The sequence below is a fragment of the Mesocricetus auratus genome, unplaced genomic scaffold (genome assembly GCF_017639785.1).
Source record: "Mesocricetus auratus isolate SY011 unplaced genomic scaffold, BCM_Maur_2.0 Super-Scaffold_4256, whole genome shotgun sequence".
Lineage (NCBI taxonomy): Eukaryota > Metazoa > Chordata > Mammalia > Rodentia > Cricetidae > Mesocricetus > Mesocricetus auratus.
Window position 1 is genome coordinate 115,363,184 of NW_024429182.1, and position 21,918 is coordinate 115,385,101.

At 43.8% G+C, this 21,918-nt stretch overlaps 1 protein-coding gene across 1 annotated transcript in view; it reads right to left on the reverse strand.

Annotated features, from left to right (window-relative positions):
• Positions 1 to 411: 411 nt before the first annotated feature.
• The window catches only part of Whamm (WASP homolog associated with actin, golgi membranes and microtubules), a 28,442-nt gene continuing 6,935 nt past the window's right edge, over positions 412 to 21,918 (reverse strand). The window contains exons 4-10 of the mRNA XM_021231680.2: positions 13,191 to 13,360; positions 10,280 to 10,445; positions 7,495 to 7,682; positions 4,970 to 5,056; positions 4,757 to 4,852; positions 2,836 to 3,295; positions 412 to 1,064 (exon numbers count right to left, since the gene is read on the reverse strand). Of these exons, the coding sequence (XP_021087339.1) occupies positions 772 to 1,064; positions 2,836 to 3,295; positions 4,757 to 4,852; positions 4,970 to 5,056; positions 7,495 to 7,682; positions 10,280 to 10,445; positions 13,191 to 13,360 (1,460 nt within the window). The 3' untranslated portion in view covers positions 412 to 771. The remainder of the gene's footprint in view (positions 1,065 to 2,835; positions 3,296 to 4,756; positions 4,853 to 4,969; positions 5,057 to 7,494; positions 7,683 to 10,279; positions 10,446 to 13,190; positions 13,361 to 21,918) is intronic.

Sequence of the window (21,918 nt, forward strand, 5' to 3'; positions counted from 1 at the left end):
ACGGGTGGCAGATCCATGGGTAGCCTGGCAGAGACCTCCAGCCAGGCCACTAAGGGAGGTCCCAGTACAGCTGAAGGGCTAGGGCACTTCCCAGCCACTCCAGGTTGGTACTGGCCAGATGGAGTGCAGAAACAAGACATGTGTGTTCAAGTTGCTTGGTAGGAATTCAGAACTGCTGTCCCCCGAGAATTGGGATGAGGTTAAGGGACACCCGGGCAGTCTGAGCAGTGGCTAGGCTGCTTCGTATGGTACCCGCCCCACTCCTTATCAGTCTCTGAGATGAGCTGATGATCCTATCCCCTTAGCACTTGCTCATCAATGCTGAGCAGGAATCTTGGGAAACTTTCAACCCACTGAGGTGGAAAGCTTCGCTTTCATAGTGGTCCAGACACCATTTCCTCATGACACAGATGCATTATAAATACTGTTTATTATGAGTTTCTGTAGTGCTGATACACAAAATAAGTTTTATTTAAATATTTAAAGTAATTCTGGAATATATGCAACTTATTCTGATTATTGCTAAAATCACGTTCACATTCAAGCCTTTAAGTCTGAGGAACTAGTGTTCACACACATGGAAGCACACTGTCTAATATGTACCACAGGCTGCACCTCTAGCTCACACAGTGCCTCTAGGGTGGACTGCTCCCACAGCCAGCCTACCCCTGTGGGGAGTGACAGGAACCACACCTCCACTGCTCTCCAGTGTTAAGGCCACAGAGTAGTCTTAGAGTTCATGGGCCAGTCTGCCTTTGTCACCTGGAGACCCTAGCGGTCCCACTCGCCAGGGCTCTGCTCATCACTGTCCTCTGAGTCGGTAGCAGAGACTTTCTTGATTCTTTCCAGGGCTGCCCTGATGCTCCCCTCCAGGTCGTTGGTGTGCTTCTTGCTGGGCTCTACCATCATGTCTGGGTGGACTTTCTTCAGCTGCACCCCCTGCCTGATGGCAGCCAGAATTTGTTCACCAATGGAGGTGCAGGGAGGGGACAAGGTAGGTGCTTCTACTTTCCTGAGAGGGGCCCTGCCCTGCCGTAGAGAGGCCAACACTTCATCCATAGAGCCTGAAAGTGAGCAGACAGCAAGAGTGACGAAGAAGAGAAGCAGGCTTCAGAGCAGAGCCCAGCTCACACCATGATGTGACAGACACTTGTGCAGTGGGCCACTGACAGCGCTGACCAGCTTCAGAGCCCAGCTCACGCCATGATGTGACAGACACTAGTGCAGTGGGCCACTGACAGCAGCTTCAGAGCAGCACCCAGAGCCTGTTTCGGTCAGGACAGCTTGGCGACTGGTGTTTTAGCCTGACTACTTTCCACCCCTTCTTCAAACCCGCTGTAACTTACAGGCCACACCCATCCCATCTTCTGTTAAGGTGACTTCACACACCCTAAAGAGTTAAGGATGCCTGCGGTGGAACAGTCTGATCACTGGCCGAGGTTAGCGTCCTCTAGGCTCTATCTCCTCTCCATTTCCTTTTCCATTAAACACACCTTGAACGTGCACCCTGCACTCTACTGCAGTCTGGGCAATTATCGTCAGTGATGACTCACCCTGGCAACAGGCACTCAGTAGTTCCCACACACGAAGACTTAAAGTGATGACATACTTATCAGTCGCTCTGTGAGCCCAAAGGGAGGCGCTGGCCCATTTCCTGTACAGCATGTTTAATTCCACCCACCTTACCTGAGGTGGCTAAGGGCTCTATTTTTGAGAGTGTGAAATGCTGTCAAAACACAAATTAGCTCAGAGTTCCAAGATACTAGTGAGAAGCTATTTTTTAAAGCTCTGGCACCCTGAGACTCTGAGGGGTAAAACATTTCCTTGCTTGTCAGACACAGGGCATGAGTTTAGCCACTAACTCAGACATCTCTGCCAGGTAAGCCTTCAGGATTAACAGTCTTTTTTAACAGTCGTTTCTAGTTGGGGACCAAAAAGCTGGGCTATGGCTGACTAGTGTGCTCTATTGTGCACTCAGCCCTCACTTGGTTACAGCCTCCTTTGGGAACTGATTAGGCAACTTCCACAATCAAGGTTTCACACCGTCTTCCTCTCCAGTGCTATATAGTGTTTGTGAGTTGAACAGAGTTCCCCCCACACACACACTGTATTCAACCTAAACTGAGAATACTCCTGCACCCAAACTCCAATCTAGGCATACAGGAAGTCACTTTTCATTGCATGGTATTGCAAATCCTAGCAGTGAGCTGCCTGCCACCTGAACCTGCAGGCATTTTCCTTCACAGCCTGGAATGCTCAATTAACCCAAACGAGCACATATGTCCCTTGGGCCTCGCTCATCCCTGTCCCTGCAACTGTGTTCTGGTGGAGTGACATACTCGGCCAGAGGACAGCATTTACCAGGGTTGATTTTATCTTAGACAACCCTCCCCAAAACAGTAGGCTGAGAGTTGGCAGGTTTAGGCCAGTTTCCCCAAAAGCCAATGTCCAAAGCCATAATTAGAGTTATGCATGAGAACTGTGGGCCTCACTAAACAAATGCTTGAGTGTATTCAGTATGAAGACAAAAGGTGGCCCAATTTTCCAGTATTCTGGATCCGCCATTTAAAGCGGTATTGAGAAACACTGGCCGAACTCAAACCCTTGCTGAAGTGGGGGACAGTCTGAAGTAGGCTGTCCCTTTAACAGGTGTACCCCAGCTGAGTTAGCATGTCAAGTTCAATCTCACTGATACCAATCACAGCAAGAGAGCTAACAAGGCAACACATGGGATATTTTGAGACTAGAGAATTTTGAAGATTCTAAACTGAAACTGATGAGAAGTCAACCGCTTAAGAACCCACAGGGAATCAGAGCAGAACTGCAGTGGATTACCTGGACACTGGAAGTCCTCCAGGAAATCGCATGGTTCTTCAGCAGACGCCTCGCACACTAGAGAGAGCGGCTGGTCCTTGGTTGCTGAAGTCCTGAGTCCTACATTCTGATGAGTGGTAGCTTGAAGAGAGGACAGAGCAGGGAGAGGCAGTGGTGGAGGGGGAAGGGGAGGGGGAGGAGGCGGTGGTGGCAGTAACAGATCCTCACTGAATCGGGAGAGTGGCTGGTCACCAACTGGAACAAAAATCTGGACTGGGATACTGCCACAGGTGTCTTGATGCTTAGGGGTTTTCATATTAGCTTCAGGTAAGGAAGTAACACTTCCAGTTTTGCTAGAGGCAGGGTGAGCTATCTTGTGATGAGCTGCTGAGGACCTCTTCCGAGAGCGTCCACCTGACTGGTCTGGCACTGTGGTTTCTGAGCAGGTCATTTTCAGTGCAGACCAAGGAGCTTCACGCTTCTGAGGATGAAAAACCAGTGAGCAACTGGCCACAAGGTAGGCCATCAAAATGCTGCAACCCCACAAAGAGACCTATAAAACCAGCACTGCCCTGTGCATGGGGCATCCAACCGGAGACCTCTGGCCACCAAACAGCCTGCTTTCACAAGTTCACGGAGCACCGCTGGTATGGCAGCAAGGACTGCCCTGGACCAGAGTGAAGCCCTGTCTTTTTCAAACAAACAAAAAAACCAGAAAAGAAAAAACAACCCACATTTATATCATTTGTCCTAGTGACCATATACTACTTTCTCTGTAATAAAATGAAGATGAAAAAGATGCATATAGATGAAAGTATTCACCATCATCGTTTTGAGTGAGAGGAAAAGGGAAAGCTTCACTTCAGGAGAGCAGTTGGGCTGTAGTTACAAAGAAAGAAAAAGGAAGCTGGGGAGACCACTTAGGTAAAGTACTTGTGCAAGCAAGAGAACCTGCGTCCACACCCCAGAACCCACACGAAAAGCTGGTGTGTTGGCAGGTGCCTGTTTCCCAGAGCTGAAGGGAAGCCGTGTGGCTCCTGGGAACTTGCTGGCCAGTCAGCACTGCCTACTTGGTGAGCTCCAGGCCAAAACAAGCTGGACAGCTCCTGAAGAATGACAGCTGAGGCTGACCTCCACAGACATGTGTGTGCTTACACATGCACACTAAAAATAAAAGCCCGTGCTAGGCCCAGACTCTGGCCCCCAGCCTGCTGCTTGTGGATATAATGTAAGCTCTCAGCTACTACTGGCGCCATGCCTGCCAGCCTGCTGCCATGCTCCCCATCATGATGATAATGGACTGACCCCAGGAAACTGTAAGTCAAGCCCCCAGTTAAATGCTTTCTTGTTTAAGTAGCCTTAGTAAAAGAACAGCAACCACTAGGGTACATCTTAAGACCCTGCCTCAATCAAAAGAAAAGTTAACCCTGGTTCATACGGTGGATTTCCTGATTTTTGTTCCTTATTGATAATAGCATTTTTAAAGTGCTATGTTATCGGGCTACAGAGATGACTCAGAGATTAAAGGGCACTGGCTGCTCTTCGAGAGGTCCTGAGTTCAACTCCCAGCAAGTACATTGTGGCTCACAACCATATGTAATGAGATCTGGTGCCCTCTTCTGGACTGCAGACACACATGCAGGCAAGATACTGAATAGACAATAAACAAATCTTTAAAAAACTATGCTATCTGTTCATAGCACATTACATTCTTTTCTAGGGTGGGTGGGGCTCATTATCTCCCCTGGTAAAGAAGGTGAGTGAGGTTTTTTTTTTTTTTTTGGTTTTTCAAAACAGGGTTTCTCTGTATTGTTTTGGAGGCTGTCCTGGAACTCTCTCTGTAGACCAGGCTGGCCTCAATCTCACAGAGATCTGATTGCCTCTGCTGGGATTAAAGGCACACACCACCAACGCCCGGCGAGTGAGTCTCTCTGGAACTTACCTCCCTATATGCTCTTAGTCGCTCAAGTGTTTTCTGACGTTCATGGTGTAGCCATTCTTTCTTCTTTTGTTCCTCTTCTTTTATTTTGTCTCTTTTCTATACGTAAACAGACACATCCTTGTAAAGGCTCAGAATTCATCAGGATGTATTCACAAAGGAAGGAGACCCACAGCTGTGTAGTTTCCACAGGCTAGCCCATCATCAGGTACTCACTATCTGAACCCTGTGGTGCTGGTGAAAATGTTTCACACTCTGTTGAGCCTGCTGCAGTCTGAGCTGATGGTTTTCTCGGCATTGATCCTGTGGGATAACACAAGTCACACACACACGGTTTTCAGTAAGACGTTCATGGAATGGAGTAGAGTTGGAGGTGTTACATTTTTGACTAGCATGTGAGGTGTTCAGTTTCCAGTGAGGGTCAATGATAGGTCCTCCTCTATAGTTATATGACAAGGATTGCGCACAGGTGCCACCTGTTCCCAGCAGAGTGCTTTCAGAGATGAAGTGTCTCAACCATCTGCAGAGAGCAGCACTAGGTCAGTTGTCTCCTGGGAGTCCTGGTCGTTAGGCTCAGCAGTGATGCCTGCATAAAGCAGCCATCTCACAAATCTGCTCTAATGCAATTAAATTTCCAAACACATCTGTAAAAACAGCCCACCTAGAAATAGTTGGAACGTATGTTCAAAACTGTACATTTACCATAACCCTTCACACGCAGGAGAAAATGGAGTAATACTAACATTCTCTGAGTATGTTTTCAACCTGAGCCACAGTGGGTTTTTTTTTGTTGTTTGTTTTTTTGTTTTGTTGTTGTTTTTGCTTTGGAGGTTGTCCTGGAACTCACTCTGTAGATGAGGCTGGCCTCCACAGACACCTTAGTCCATGTGCACACAGACACATGCTGACACACACAAACATATAAATAAAAGTACATCTTAAAAAAGAAAAGCTGGTGATTGGCCCTTGAAAGGTCAGGAGAGGCCAAGCTGTGATTTCATTCCACAGTGGCACCTGAAATGGGCCCTCAGTTCCCACCCTGTTGCCCAGTGGAAGAAAGAGCTGCTAAGCTGGGCAGAGGAAGGGACACCAACCATCTGCAGGGCTATGGCTCATGCTCCGTGTCAGTAAATAACAGTGGTTCTCAATCTGCGGCTGTGACCCTTTCACCTGGGTTGCCTAAGACCATCAGAAAACAGATATTTACATTACGATTGATAACAATAGCAAAATTACAAATACGAAGCAGCAATGAAAATAATTTTATGGTTGGGTCAGCAAAACATTATTTAAGGGTCACAGCATGAGGAAGGTTGAGAGCCACTGCTCTAGGAGAAGATGTTGTCCTCCTGACAGAGACAAGGCATCCATTCATCTCACCGCAGAACTGGGTGGCTGAACCACAAGGCTCCAGCTTGGGTTTCTGAAGTGTGGGGTAATGGGCAACACATCTGAAGACTAGCCCCTAACCCAGAGTCTACAGCTCTAGAGCACAGACACAGAGACATTTTCCTTTTCAGGGAGAACACCTCAAAGGCTAGATTAGAGCCACTGAGCACTGAGGTCAGCAGGCAACTCAGCAAGGACTTCCCTCAAAGCAAAACCAGACCGGGGTTAGGCTGTATCTCACTGGCAGGACACCTGCTGATCAAAATACATTGTATGAAAAAAAATGTTTTTTTAGCCAGGCATTGGTGGTGCATGCCTTCAATCCCAGCACTTGGGAGGCAGAGGTAGGTGGATCTCTGTGAATTCGAGACCAGCCTGGTCTACAAAGTTCCAGGACAGCCTCCAAAGCCACAGAGAAACCCTGTGTCGAAAAACAAACAAAAAATAATAAATAAAAAAGAAAACAAGTTGGGAGGGTGGTGCACACCTTTAACCCCAGTACTCAGGAGGCAGAGGCAGGCAGATCTCTGACTTAGAGGCCAGCCTGGTCTACAGAGCAAGTTCCAGGATGGTCAGGGCTACACAGAAACACCCTCATCAAAAAACAAAAACAAAACAAAACTGCATGCATGTGCGCGCACACACAAAGAAAAGAAAAAAATCCCACAAGCTTATGGGGTTTTTATTTTTTGTTTCACTAAACATTAAGATCTGAAATAAGAATGAACTTTATTTCTGTGACTGGCTTCATTATAATCCATAATTTAGAGTAAAATTTATGCTATACAAGTGATTGTTAGTTTCTCCCTAGTAGTTTTTAAGTTCTATTTTATTTTTAGTGGCACTGGGAATTGAGCCAACAACTTTATACATGCCAGTCAAGTTTTTATTGTTGGACTATACCTGCAGCCACTGCTAATATTTAACTGGAGACTGGGATTCGGGCCTGCACCAGCAGCACCACACCCGCCCTCATCTCTGTGGGCACACAGAGGTCAGTGGGTACCTCGGCAGGCGGTGCTTTCCTCCCACCATGGGTACTGGTGATTAAGTGAGGTTATCAGGCTCTTGTCACAGTTTTCTTTGACGAACATCTCATGGCGCCCACTCTTACTATAAAAGCACTATGCACAGGAATTCAACAAATAATTACTGAACAAACCAATTAAAATCTAGATATTATGGTAGACACTTATCTCAAAAGAAACAACTTCTTAGCATTTTAAAATATATTTGGCTCTAGCCACTGAGATAAACACACAGAGAACATTACTCACTGCGTAGGTAACCCTTGTCAGCACTTTAACCTCCCTCTGGAGTGGAACCCCTCCATGGAGGAAGGCCCTCCGTACCTTTCTGTTCCTGAGGTGGGCCCTCCTGGCACAGATGCGGCCCCGCTGGGCTTCCAGCCGCTGGCACTGGCGGCTGAGTGCTCTCAGCTCTCCATCCTGACCCAGGTGCAGCTCCAGGTCATGAGTCAGGCCCTCCAGCTCCTCGGGGCTCTCACACGGGTCGTAGTAGACCACTTCATCCTGTTTCTCTAAAAGATCAGTGACTTTCTTAGACATGTCTTACTCTAAGAAATAAATAAAAAAAAGTCTTTAAATGTAAAGACTAGCTGTAATTACATCATGTAGAGGAAATTACATACATGCACTTCTTACATAGCTGCACACAGTAACAGTGCTCTACCATGTGCTGGAAATAGCATTTTAATGGCCACATAGTATTCACTAGTTCAAGCATCCTCAGAATGCCCCAGTGTTCTGTTATTTCTGATTTCACGATGATAAGCATCTCTTCATATCAGAGAGAGTGAAAGAGAAAGCGTATGTGTGTGTGTGTACTTCTTCCTCAGCAAATGAAATGAATGTTCAGGGTTCTTTCTATCTATGATGAAATGCCCCAGCACAGCACAAGCTGTCTTGCCAGACTTCACTTTTGGTTATATACTGATTTTTAAAGCCATGCTTATAACAATCCCAAACCCTGCAGAAGCACACAGAATAAAATGTTTTCTATTTCCTCCCCAGACAGGAGTCCCATCCCAAAGGAAAGCGTCCTTCCAGGTTAACTATTTAAAAATAAAAGTTCCACCTAAATGTATAAAATGTTCACAACTGAAAAGAGCTGCAAAGGTTTTTGGATACCAGGATAAAAGCACACACTGAGGTCCTGCGTGAGGCTCATTGAACTTGAAGGGATTGGAGAAAGAGACTGAAGATCTGGAGAGACCTACCATGATCTTGGGTGGGAGGAATCAAAATTGCAAGACGACAATTCTCCCAAATGCTCTCTAATCTTAAGCACAATCCCAATCAAAATTCCAGTGAGTGTTTGTTTGTTTAAAAGTTGCCAAAGTGACTTTAAAGTTCATCTGGAAGAATAAAGAAGAGAGTCAGAGGACTGGAGCAGCAGGGGAACGAGGGCACTTTAACAGCTTTGCAGGTACAGGGTAGTGGGAGCCCACAGCAGGAGGCCTCATGAATGAATGCAGGAGCACTCAGACCAACCACTGCAGTGCTGGCTCAGTCTCCAAATCAGCAGGAGAGACTTGAAAATCAGTGCTCGAGACCAATTGGGGGAGAAAAGTTTGATATTTATCATAGAAGGTCCTACAATGTATAAAGTTCTTACCGTGGAAAGGATTCTAAAAAACAAAGATACATATGGCATGATTTTTCTGAGATGCAGAACCTAGATATAGAAACACAGCAGGGTGTGGTGGCACACTTGTAATCCCAGCCCTTGGAAAGTAAAGGCAGAAAGACCAGGAATTGATCACATGGCTTCTGAGGCCAGGCTGGGGTGTGTGTGTGTGTGTGTGTGTGGGTGTGGGTGTGTGTGTGGGGGGGGTGTGTGAGTGTGTGTGTGTGTGTGAGTGTGTGTGTGTGTGTGTGTGTGTGTGTGTGTACTACTGGGAGAAAAAAGGACATGGGTAATGAGGGTGGCCAATATGAGCAAAGCACAATGGCATGCATGAATAAAATGGACTCTAAAACATAAAAAATCACTAGGAGAAACGGATGTGATGTGTGGTGGTGCACATCTGTGATCTGGCCCTCAGTGGGGCTGAGAAAGGAGGGTTGTAGTGGAGCTGAGGCCAGCTGTAACTACACAGTAAGACCCTGCCTGTCTCAAAACTTCAAATAGAGAAAAATGGGGAAAAAAGAAAAAAAGCAAACATCTCAAAAAATGTCCATTTAAGTATATTAAATTGTTTCCACTATCAATTGCAATTAAATAAACAAAAACTGTAAGATGCCATTTTTCTCTACCAAGTACCCAGAAGTTCAAGAAGAGCATAAACATGGAAGGCACACCTTCATCTGTGGGGTATATTTTGTGTAGCCTTTCTAGGGCTATTATGAAATTCAGAAGATAGAAACAATAGAGGGAAGAGGAAGACGTATTTCAAATTACTGTCCTAGTGCCATTTCAGTAGATACATATTAAAATGTTAGTGAGCAGTGCCCTTAGCCCAACCATTCTATTTTAGAAATCCATCTCATAAATTATCAGAAATCTGTGCGCAGGACACACACAGGAAAGTTTTCTGCCGTACTGATATTCAAGACAGGGAGAACCCAGAAACCACAGTATGCCTGTAAAATGGAATACTATGCAGCCATTAAAATTCCTAGGGTTTTCAAAATTAATACCTAAATGAGTTTATTGTGTATTAGGTAAAAAAGGAGGTTACTTGATAGAGTCTATAGTTTTGGTTTTGTTTTGTTTTTTGAGACAGGGTTTCTCTGTAGCTTTGGAGGCTGTCCTGAAACTCGCTCTGTAGATCAGGCTGGTCTCGAATTCACAGAGATCTGCCTGTCTCTGCCTCCCAAGTGCTGGGATTAAAGGCATAGTTTTGGTTTTAAAAACTGACACTTGTCTTTATAAATGTAACACATTTCTAAAAGCCTGTAAGTTGCTTTCACCAAGCGACTGTACATGGTGGGCATGAGGGCTTCTTTGTTTCTTTTATGTTTGAATATATTGTGGAATAACAAAAATTTTGAAGGTAAACTGAATTCATTCAGTAGATGTAGTGGGCCATTTATAAGAAGAAATTGATAATTGGTCTATATTTCTTCAAACGTGTTACTCAACACTTCATTCTAACATAAACATGAATGTTACCTTTTATAAGTCTCTTAACAGAGTTCAGCCGTGTGACCAGGATCATCTCTTCGCTTCTCAGGATCTCAAGTTTAACATCATACAACTCCAACTGAGTCTCGTAATACTGTATTTCTAGCTCATCTACAACATGTATATTCTTTCCTTGGTTTGGAAGATCTTTAACCTGGTTTGTATGGAAAAAGGAACAGATGATTCGCATAAGAAGAGCAAATGCCAAGCATCCTAGCTGTTTTCTGCTCACCCATGGTGCTAACTGTAAGAAAGGAAACAGGACAAAACTCCATCTCATCTCAACAAACTTGAACTCATTCAGTGTTTTCTGCATACACTCCACCTTAAAAGAAAGAAGTCAACACAGGGCGGGAGAGATGGCTCAGAGGCTAAGAGCACTGCTGCTCTTCCAAAGGTGCTGAGTTCAATTCCCAGCAACCTCATGGCTGCTCACAATCATCTGTAATGAGATCTGGTGCCCTCTTCTGTACTGCAAGCATACATGCAGACAGAGCACTATACATAAAAGTCAACACATTCATGGTCTAAAAACATAATGGCAAAAAGTCCATGTCAGGATCAGCTGACCTGAGCTAGTGAGAGATCACTGATTCCGGTCTGACAAATGGTGAACTAGACTCCCTAATATAGGGGACAATGATGCAGCTGGGACAATATATGAGACCACTGGCAGTGGGTCCAATATCTAACACTAAAGCGCAAACTGACTTAGTGGAACCCATTCTATAGAGAGATACCTTGCCCAGCCTAGACACAGGGGTGTGGGAGTAGAGAGGGGCCTTGGTCCTGCCTCAATGAGATGATGGTGCAAACTTAGTGACTTCCTAGGGGAAGCCTTACCCTTTCTGAGGAGCAGTTGAGGGGGTGTGGGGGGAGTGGGAGGAGGGAAGGGGGAACAGGGATTGGAATGTAAAAAATGAATTAACAAAAAGAAAAGAAAAAAGGGAGTGCCAGCCTACAATCCCTTTGCCAGAGAGTCTAGGAAACAGAATCATCATCCAGCAACTGATGAAAACAGAGGCAGACATCCACAGCTAAACAGTGAACTGAACTCCTAGAATCCAGTGTCAGAAAGGGAGAACTGATGGGCAAAGGAGTTAAAACTGGGATGGTTTAACCCACAGAAACAGTTGACCTGAATAAGGGGGACCTCTTGGACCCCAGATTGATGGCTGTGTGGCATGGGACTGACCCAGGCCCCATGAATGTGGGTGTCAGTAAGGCGGCCTAGGTAATCTATGGTGTTTTGGGTAGTATTTATCCCTGGAGTACAAAAGACTTTGAGTGTCCATCCTACAATGAGGGATGCTCTCTCAGCCTGGATTCTTGAAGGAGGGCCTAGACCCTACCCTGGATGAAATGACAGACTCTGGTGATCCACCATGGAGGGCCTCACCCTCTCTGGGGATGGGAGTGGAGATTGGGTGGAGGACTGGGGGGCTTGGTGGGGAAACATGGGGAGGAGGGGAAGGAAAGAGAGCTGGGATTGACATGTGAAACATACTTGTTTCTAACTTAAGAAAAAAGAAAAAACTACAATATAAAAGGTAAAAATTACGCCGGGCGTTGGTGGCGCACGCCTTTAATCCCAGCACTCGGGAGGCAGAGGCAGGCGGATCTCTGTGAGTTCGAGGCCAGCCTGGTCTACAAAGCGAGTTCCAGGACAGCCTCCAAAGCCACAGAGAAACCCTGTCTCGAAAAACCAAAAAAAAAAAAAAAAAAAAAAGGTAAAAATTAGGTAAAGCACAAGGGGAACCTTGGCAGATTCCTGGCAGGCGAGGGTGACCGAGGTGGGGGACAAACATGCCAGACAGACAGAGCTCAATTGAGAAGTTAGTTTTATTGGGAGGGGGGGGCAGAAAAGAGAAGAGAAAGAGAGAGGACGGAAGAAGGAGACAGGAAAAGTCCTTTCTGCCCCAGGGGAACAGCAGGAGAGGAAAGAGAGCATAAGTGGGCGGGGGCGAGGAGAGGGGGGTCTGTCTTTTAAAGGGTCCTTTGCACTTGAGTACAGACTAGTAGTCATGGAACCCTGGGCTGACCAGGGTACTGCCTGAGAGCATTCTGCCAGGTGTCCGGCAGGCTAGCGTGATGCCTGAATCCTCATACGTGTCACCCCAAATGTAAATGTTGGCACTCTAAGCCCAATGTGACAGTACTGAGGAAGTCATTGGAGGTGATCAGGTCTGATGAGGTCAAGGAGCAGGACCCTGTGGTGGGAAGGCTCTGAGTAGCACTTCCTCTCCATCGACAGAAGAGGCCTGTGAGCATACAGTAAGGAGTGGTCAGTGAGGAAGAAAGCCCTCACCAGATGCTGAATAGGAAGGCAGCTGTTTCTTGGCTGTCTAGTCTCCAGAGCTGGGATCGTCTTACAAGCAGCCTGATCGGGGCAGCTACTGACAAGATTCTGCCCCGAAGCCCCGAGATTATGGAACCTATTACCTGACTATGAGACTATGAAGACTCACTTAGATTAAGATATGATGGAGCACACGCTTAGCCATGCTGAACTGGGACTCAGTGGTGGAGCACTTACTTAGGACCTGCCTGGAAGATGTTGGCTCCAGGACACTGTCACATTGTTTACATGCACATTCGAGTGTGTGTGGTTGTGTGTATATGTGTGTACAAGAATATATACTAAACATACTGCTGGATTATTTTTAAAGTGAATCCGCCACTTCAATCCTAAACTCAGTGTTACAAAGAGAATCCTGGGCTATATGTCAGAAACATCTTGAGAACCAGGAGGGGAAGCTTCATGACCCACCTTCACTAGTAGCATATTTATGGAAGCCTGTGTTGGGAGATACAAAGGGGGCTCGCTATCAATGCCTAGGATGAAAAGCAATCTAAATGGCAACATGCTTTTAGAGAAAAGTGCTCGTTCTTGTCTTACCTTCCTCTGGATTTCAGCACACCTGTGGTTGAGACACAGCTCTTTGGCTCGCATGAGCTGCAGAGTCTCCCGAGCTAACTTGAGCTGGAGATTTTCTAGCCTGGGCGTGGCTGTGGCCCAGGCAGCCTTGCCAAATCTCTTTTGATCCTGCTCCATTTGTTTCTGCATTCCTGAGTTTACAATTAATAAAACAAGTACAACTCATTAATGAATCCTGAGTTGTCTCTTTGTTGCCTTTTTCCTTTCAAAACCTTATTATAACTTTGTTATCATCACAGAAGTAACACTTGGTCATTGATAGAAAATTTCAGTTATTCAGTTTAAAAGCAGGACAATAACAGCTTATGGTCCACTTCATTGAGTCAATTGCTGTTGGTCCCACAACTGTTTCTGTGGCTAAAAGGCTGGTGTGAACAGTCTGACCAACATTTAGCTCATTACTCTGCTTTCAATTGAACTTCAGACCTTAATTTATTAGTGTGCTGACTAGTTTTGATACAAACTAGAGTCACCTGGGAAGAAGAAAGGCAACTCAGAAACTGTTAATTGATGCAGGAGGGTCTAGCCCACTGTGGGTGATGTCACCATCACCCCCTCCCCACCCCCACCCCCAGGTAGTACCCAGTTGTATAAGAAAGCAAACTCTTCACTTTAGCCAGGGAAGCAGCCCCTCCCCACTCCCCCAGGAACCCATGGGCTAACTGCAGATCTTCACCTCTCCCTAAAATCCTCCAAAACCAATCCCCTAGTCTTTATCTCAGCTCTTTAGCAGACCACCTGCTAAGGCCACCCTCCTGCTCTTCTCCATGGATCACACAGATGTTCCCCTCCAACCCTCCCTCACCCCCATCCATTGCTTACTGTTTTACCCCAGTCCCCATCTCCAGCAGGCACTCCCTAGAAACCCACAGGCCATCCCAGGCAGGGAAGTGGTAAGCTAACTTGCAGATCACCTTTCCCTTAGCTCCTCCAAGTCCAATCCCCAGTCTCAGCTCCAGCTCTATAGCAGACCACCTGCTATGGCCTCCCTCATTCTCTACCCATTCCCAGCAGATCCTAAGTGGACCCCTCAGCATTCCTCTCCTAGCCCATCCCTATTCCTAAGTGTCAGCTCACAATATCTAGAAACACCTGGAACCCCCAAGTGGCCACACCAGTTAGGATCCCAGAAGCATTTCCTTCCAGGCACCAAGGAATGAAACACTAACCCCACAATGATAACTCCTAGAATTACAATCTTCCCAAACCCGCATACCTAGATGCCAGCATAAAAACACAATCAACAGCCGGGCGGTGGTGGCGCACGCCTTTAATCCCAGCACTCGGGAGGCAGAGGCAGGCGGATCTCTGTGAGTTCGAGGCCAGCCTGGTCTACAGAGTGAGTTCCAGGACAGCCTCCAAAACAATACAGAGAAACCCTGTCTCAAAAAACCAAAAAAAAAAAAAAAACCCACAATCAACAGCCAGGTAGCGCACGCCTTTAATCCCAGTACTCGGGAGGCAGAGGCAGGCAGATTTCTGTCCCAGGATAGGTAGGGTTACACAAAGAAACCTTGTCTAGAAAAACATAAATAAAGAGAAAGGAGAAGAAATCACAGTCAAAGGCACAGAAAATATTTTCAACAAAATTATAGAAAAAATAGACTGGACTAGAAAAGTCCAAGTACTACATAATACTGATTATTAATATTGGTAACACTAAAATAAAAGTATAAAGAAAATATTAAAAGCTGTAAGGGAAAAAGACCAAGTAACATAAAGGCATACCTATTAGACTAACTAACACCTAACTTTTCAATGGAGACTCTAAAAGCCAAAAAGGCCTAAGCAGATGGTCTACAGATTCTTTGATTGTCCTGTAACCCACTCTGTAGAGCAGGCTGGCTTCGAACTCACAACACAGATCTGCCTCCCGAATGCTGGGATTAAAGGTATGCCCCACCACCATCTCCTGGCATGGTCTTAAGTGACCACAGATGGCAGCCCAGGCTATTATACCCAGCAAAACTTATAATAGATGGAGAAAATAACACATTCCTTGATAAAAACAAATTTAAGCAATGTCTATCTACAAATTCAGTCACACAGAAGGCACTAGAAGGGCAACACCAACCTAAAGAGGTTAACAACACCCAAGAACACACAAGGAATAAATAATTCCAGACCTGCAAATCAAGAGGGGAAACACACACACACACACACACCACAAAAACAAAATAACAGGAATCAACAAACACTGCTCATTGATACCTCTCAACATCAATGGTCTCAATTCCCCAATAAAAAGATATAGACTAACAGAATGGATTGAAAACAGTATCCATCCTTCTGCTGCATCCAAGAAACACACCTTAACATCAAGGATAGGCATCAGTCACCTCAAGGTAAAATGATAGAAAACAATATTCCAAATTGACCGAAGCAGCAAACTGGTATAACCATTTTAACATCTGACAAAATAGACTTCAAACCAAGTAATCAGAAGAGATAGGGAAGGACACTACATATTCAAAGGAAAAATTCACCAAGAGGACATTGCTGTTCATAATATCTTTGCACTAAATGCAAGGACACTTGAGTTTTCAAAAGAAAATACTACTACAGCTTAAATCACATATTGACCCTCATAAACTGATAGTGGGAGCCTTAATACTTCAGTATCACCAATATAGGTCATCAAGACCAAAACTAACCATAGAAATACTAGGGCTAAATTAAATGATGCTATAAACCAAATGTGCTATTTACAGAACATGTCACCCAAACACAAAAGAATATGCCTTCTTCTTAGCACCTCACCGAACTTCCTCCAAAACTGACCACATACTTGGATACAAAGTAAATCTCAAGAGATACAAGAAAATTGAATTAACTGTATTCTACAAGACCACCCTGGATTAAAGCTGCATAGCAACAACAACAGAATCAGAAAGCTTACAAACTGGTGGAAACTGAACAATTCACTACTGAATGAAAAATGTGTCAAGACAGAAATTAAGAAATGAAAGACTTTCTAGAACTGAATGAAAATGAATATAACACACCCAATCCTATGGGACACAATGAAGGCAGATCTAAGAGGCAAGTGCACAGCACTAGATTACCAAAAAAAAAAAAAAAAAAAAAAAAAATCAATGAAACAAAGACTTGGTTCTCTAAAAAAAAAATTAATGAGATTGATAAATTCTTATCCAAATTAACTAAAAGGCAGAGAGAGACTATGCAAATTAACAAAATCAGAAACAAAAAGGGGGACATAACAGACACAGGAAATCTACAGCATCATAAGGACATACTTTGAAAGCCTATACTCCAAACTGGAAAGTCTAAATTAAGAAATGGAATTTTCTCAATACATACCACTTACCAAAGTAAAATCTAGATTAGGTAAGCAATTTAAATTGACTATAACTCCTAGTGAAACAGAAGCAGTAATTAAAAGTCTTCCAAACAAAAAACTCCAGGACCAAATGGTTTTAGTGCAAAGTTTACCAGACTTTCAAATAAGAGTTAATGGCAGATTTAGTGCAAATTTACCAGACTTTCAAAGAAGAGTTAATGCCAAGTCTCCTCTAATTATTCCACAAACTAGAAAAAAGAAGGAACATTGCCCAAATGTTTTACAAGGCCACAGTTACCCTGTGACCTAAACCATATAAAGATCCAACAAAGAAACAGAATTACAGACAATTTCCCTTCCTAACATAATGCAAAAATTCATTGAAATACTTCCAAACTGAACCCAAGAATACATCAAAATGATCACCTATCATGACCATTCCATAGATACAGGGATAGTACACATATGTAAATCTATAAATATAATCCTCCATATAAAGAAACTGAAAGGCGAACACCACGTGATCATCTCATTAGATGAAAAAAAAAAAAAGCCTAGACAAAAATCCAACACCTCTTTCATGACAAAAGTTCTGGGAGATTAGGGATACAGGGACATACCTTAATATAATTAAGGCAATTTACAACAAGCCCATACATAGTCAACATCCACTAAAAGGGAGAGACTCAAAACAATTCCACTAAAATCAGGAACAAGACAAGGTTGCCACTCTTCCCAATCCTATGCAGTGTGAAGTCTTAACTAGAGCAGTAAGACAACTGAAGGAGATCAAGGGGACACAAATTGGAATGGAAGGAGTCAAAGTATCTTAATTTGTAGATGATGTACAAGTGACCTTAAAAATCTACCACCAAGCCAGTACTCGAGAAGCAGAGGCAGGTGGATCTCTGTGAGTCCGAGGCCAGCCTGGTCTACAGACTTCCAGGATAGCCTCCAAAGCCACAGAAACCCTCTCTTGAAAAAACAAAAACAAACAAACAAACAAAAAAATCTACCACCAAACTCCTACAGCTGATAAAACTTCCAGCAAAGTAGCTGTATACAAAATTACCTCACAAAAGTCATAGCTCTCTTATATACAAATGGGAAACAGACTAAGGAAAAAAAAATCAGGGACACAATACCTTTCACAACAGTCTCAAGGAATATAAAATACCTTGGGGTAATTCTAAACAAGCAAAAACAATTCTAAACAAGCAAGTGAAAGACTTGAATGATAAAAATTTTAAGACAATGAAGAAAGAAATTGAAGACGATAGCAGAAGAAAGATCTCCCATGCTCATGGATCAGTAGGATAAATATAGTAAAAATGGCCATCCTACCAAACGCAATCTGCAGATTCAATGCAATTCCCATCAAAACTCAAACACAATTCTTCAGATCTTAAAAGGACAATTCTCAGCTTCACATAGACACTAAAAAAAAAAAAGGGCAGGATAGCTAAACAATCCTGAATAATAAAAGCACTGCTAGAGGTATCACAACCCCCAATTTCAAGTTGTACTACCAAGCTATCGTAATAAAAACAGCATGGTACTAGCACAAAAACAGACATGATGATCAATGGAACTGAATTGAAGATCCAGACACAAATTCACACACCAACGGACACCTGATTTTTGATAAAGCCAGAAATACACTCTAGAAAAAAGAAAGCATCTTCAACATACTGTAAAAGTGGATGACTGTATGTAGAAGAATCCAAATAGATCCATACTTATCACTCTGTAAAAACTTAACTTTTGATCAAATGGATCAAAGACCTCAACATAAAACCAGATACACTGAAGCTATAGAAGAGAAAGTTGGGAATATCCTTAAGTGCATTAGCACAGGAAGATTTTCTGAACAGAACACCATTAGCACAGGCACTAAGATCAATAGTCAATAAATGAAACTAAGATGCTTCTGTAAGACAAAGGACACATCAATCAGACAAAGCATCACCCTACAAAATGGGAAAAGATTTTCTCCAACTACACATCCAGTAGAGGAAAAATATTTAAACTATATAAAGAACTAAAAAAAATCACTAAATAGCAAGAAAATAAATAACCCAATTTAAAAAATCGAGTACAGGGCCGGGCGTTGGTGGCGCACACCTTTAATCCCAGCACTCGGGAGGCAGAGGCAGGCGGATCTCTGTGAGTTCGAGACCAGCCTGGTCTACAGAGCGAGTTCCAGGACAGCTTCCAAAACCACAGAGAAACCCTGTCTCGAAAAAAAAAATGGAGTACAGATCTATCACAGAGAGAATTCTCAATAGAGAAAACTCATATGGCTGAGAAACACTTATGTTTAAAGAAATGTTCAACATTCTTAGTCACCAGGGAAATGAAACTACTTTGAGATTCCCGCTTTACAAATCTGAAGATGCTGGCGAGGATGTAGAATAAGGGAAATACTCATCCATTGCTGGTGAGAGTGTAAACTCATACAGCAACTAAGGAAATCAGTGTGGGGGTTCCTCAGAAAGATGGGACTCCATCTACCTCAAGATTCAGGTATACCACTCTTGGGCATATATCCAAAGGAGGCTTCACTCTACCACAGAGACACTTGCTCAACCATGTTCATTGCTGCTCTATTCATAATAGCCAAAAATGGAAATAACTTAGATGTCCTTCAACAAAAGAATGGGTGAACAAAATGTGAACACACTGGAGCATTACTCAGCTGACAGAAATGGCATCATGAAATTTGTAGGCAAATGGATAGAACTTGAAAAAAATCATCCTGAGTGAGGTATCCCAGACCCCAAAAGACAAATATAGTATGCATTTGCATATATGTGGATATTAGCTGCTAAGTCAATGATAACCAAGTTACAATCTGAAGAAGCAGAGATTAGTTATAAAGGAAAGGATGAGGAGAGATAAATAGATCTCACTAGGAAAAGGAAATAGGATAGACAGTTATGAATGGTGGGCTAGAATGGGAGGATCAAAAGGTGAGGGAGAGAAAAAGGGAGGGGGAGAAAACTAAAATTAAGGGCCAGCTAAGGGGTAGTGTGGAATCCTAATATAGTAAAATATTTATATATAAAAGTGATCTAAATAAAATCACCAAATAATGGGAAGGCAGAGCCCCAACTGGCAAATCTCTTGTCACCAAATAAAGCTTTCAATACTGGGATTAAGTTATATCTAATTGAATTGTTGGTCAAAGGGGTCCCATGGGAATCCCCAAACAACCCAGGCTGTGTCAAAGACGATAGGTTGCTCTCCACAAACTGATGGTAAGGTGATTAAAATAAAAATGTCCCCCATAGGTTCATATGGTGTGGCCTTGGAGGAGGTGTGGCTTTGTTGGAGATATGGCTTTGAGGTCTCAGAAGCTCAAGCCAGGCCTAGTGTAGCATTGACTCTTCCTGCTCCTATAGATCCAGATATAGAATTCTCATCTCCTCCAGCACCATGTCTACCTGCATGCCACTGACAATGAACTAAACCTCTAAACTGTAAGTCAGCCCCAATTAAATGTTTTCCTTCATAAGACTTGCCATGGTCATCATGTCTCCTCACAGCAATAAAACCCTAACTAAAACAGATGGCAAGTTCCCATTGCAGAAGACAACAGCTAAACAACTTATTGAACATGGAGAAGTCAAATTGGTGCCTACATAGAGTCTTCAGCACTATGTTCTAGAGTCTTTTTTGGTACAGGAAGGTACTCAGTATGCTACTACTGTAAGAGAAATGTAAACACCAACCCAGCCACAGACCTTTCTTTGATCTACAATGTGGTGTCCTGCCTGTAAGACATGATAGAGTAATGGTGGCACAAAGCTTGTGGGAGCAACCAATATCCAACATCTGATTTGACTTAAGGCACACTCCACTAGATGGAACCCACACCCAACACGCTTGGGTGACAAGCCTAAGACTACATAGCCCAGGGACCTAGGATAAAACCATTACTACTGTTCTTTGAAAAAAAAAAAAGTAGCCAGACAAGGTAACACACACCTTGAATCCCAGTGCTCAGGAGGCAGAGACAAGCAGATTTCTGTGAATTCGAAGCCAGCCTGGCCTACAGAATGAGTTCCAGGACAACCAAAGGTACACAGAGAACCCAGATTACAAACAAACAAAAACTAGTAAAATGGCATTCTGCTATACTCATAGATCAGTTCCTTGCTAAACCACCATCAGAGAAGCAAACAGGGAAAAAAAAACCACCACCACCAACAACAAAAACAGACAGACCCATAGCCAGACATTATTATCTAGAATGAGACCTTGAAATGCTTAGCCCTAAGAGATGTCTCCATCAACTCCCTGCCCCCAGGACTCAAGGGAGCCTGTGAAAGTAGACAGTGGAAGAGCCGGGGGAATAGAGAACACCAGAAGAACAAGACCCTCTAAACCAACATGATCAATGCCCATATGCACTTAGCGAGACTGAAGCAGTGTGCACAGGGCCTGCACGATCTGTACCAGGGCCTGCACGCACAATTACAGCTCCCATTGCAGTGTTTCTATGGATTCCTGAGTGTGAGTGAGTGGGTCTCTACTTCTTGTGCCTGCCCTTGGGCTCTTTTTCTTCCGTTTGTTGTTCTGTTTAATTCTGATGTATTAGTTTTTGTTTTGTCTTATTATATTGCAGTACTAACCCCTAGAAGCCTGTTTGTTTTTAAATGAGTCAGAAAGGGAGTGGATCCAGACAGGGGTAAGGTGAGGAGGATCTAGGAGTAGAGGAAGGGGAAACTAATCAGGATATATTGTGTGAGAAGAAAATCTGTTTCCAATAAAAGGAAGGAAGGGAGGGAGGGAGGGAGGGAGGGAGGGAGGGAGGGAGGGAGGGAGGGAGAAAGGAAACTAGCATGCCAGCTAGGTGAGGCAGCAATGAAAAGCAAGCCAGTAAGCAGCATTCCTCCCTGGTCTCAGCTTTAATTCCTGCCTCTAGGTCCCTGACTGAGCTTCCCTCAGTGAAAAAGTTCCCTGGAAGTTTAAGATGACATAAACCCTTTTCTCCAAGTTGTTTTTGGTTATGGTGTTTATCACAGCAACAAAAACTACACTAGGACAATTTTATATATAAAGTCATATATATATATATATATATATATATATATATATATATATATATATATCAGGTAGACTGAGAGACATGAAGTTTCCTATTTAGGTCTGGTGTGACCCCTGCATAGCTGACCAACATTCTTGCTCATAAAATACTCTCCACACTTTCTAGGACCATGGTTTGGCTTTATGTTATCTTAAGCCACAGAGCCTTTGCAAATTTTCAACTAACTCCTCTCCACTCCCATGTACTAGTCAGGTCTGCGGCAAACATACCTCTCAGAGACCTTTCATGAGTACCCCAATCAAACCCAATCGCTTTCGCAGGATCTCAGAGCCCTG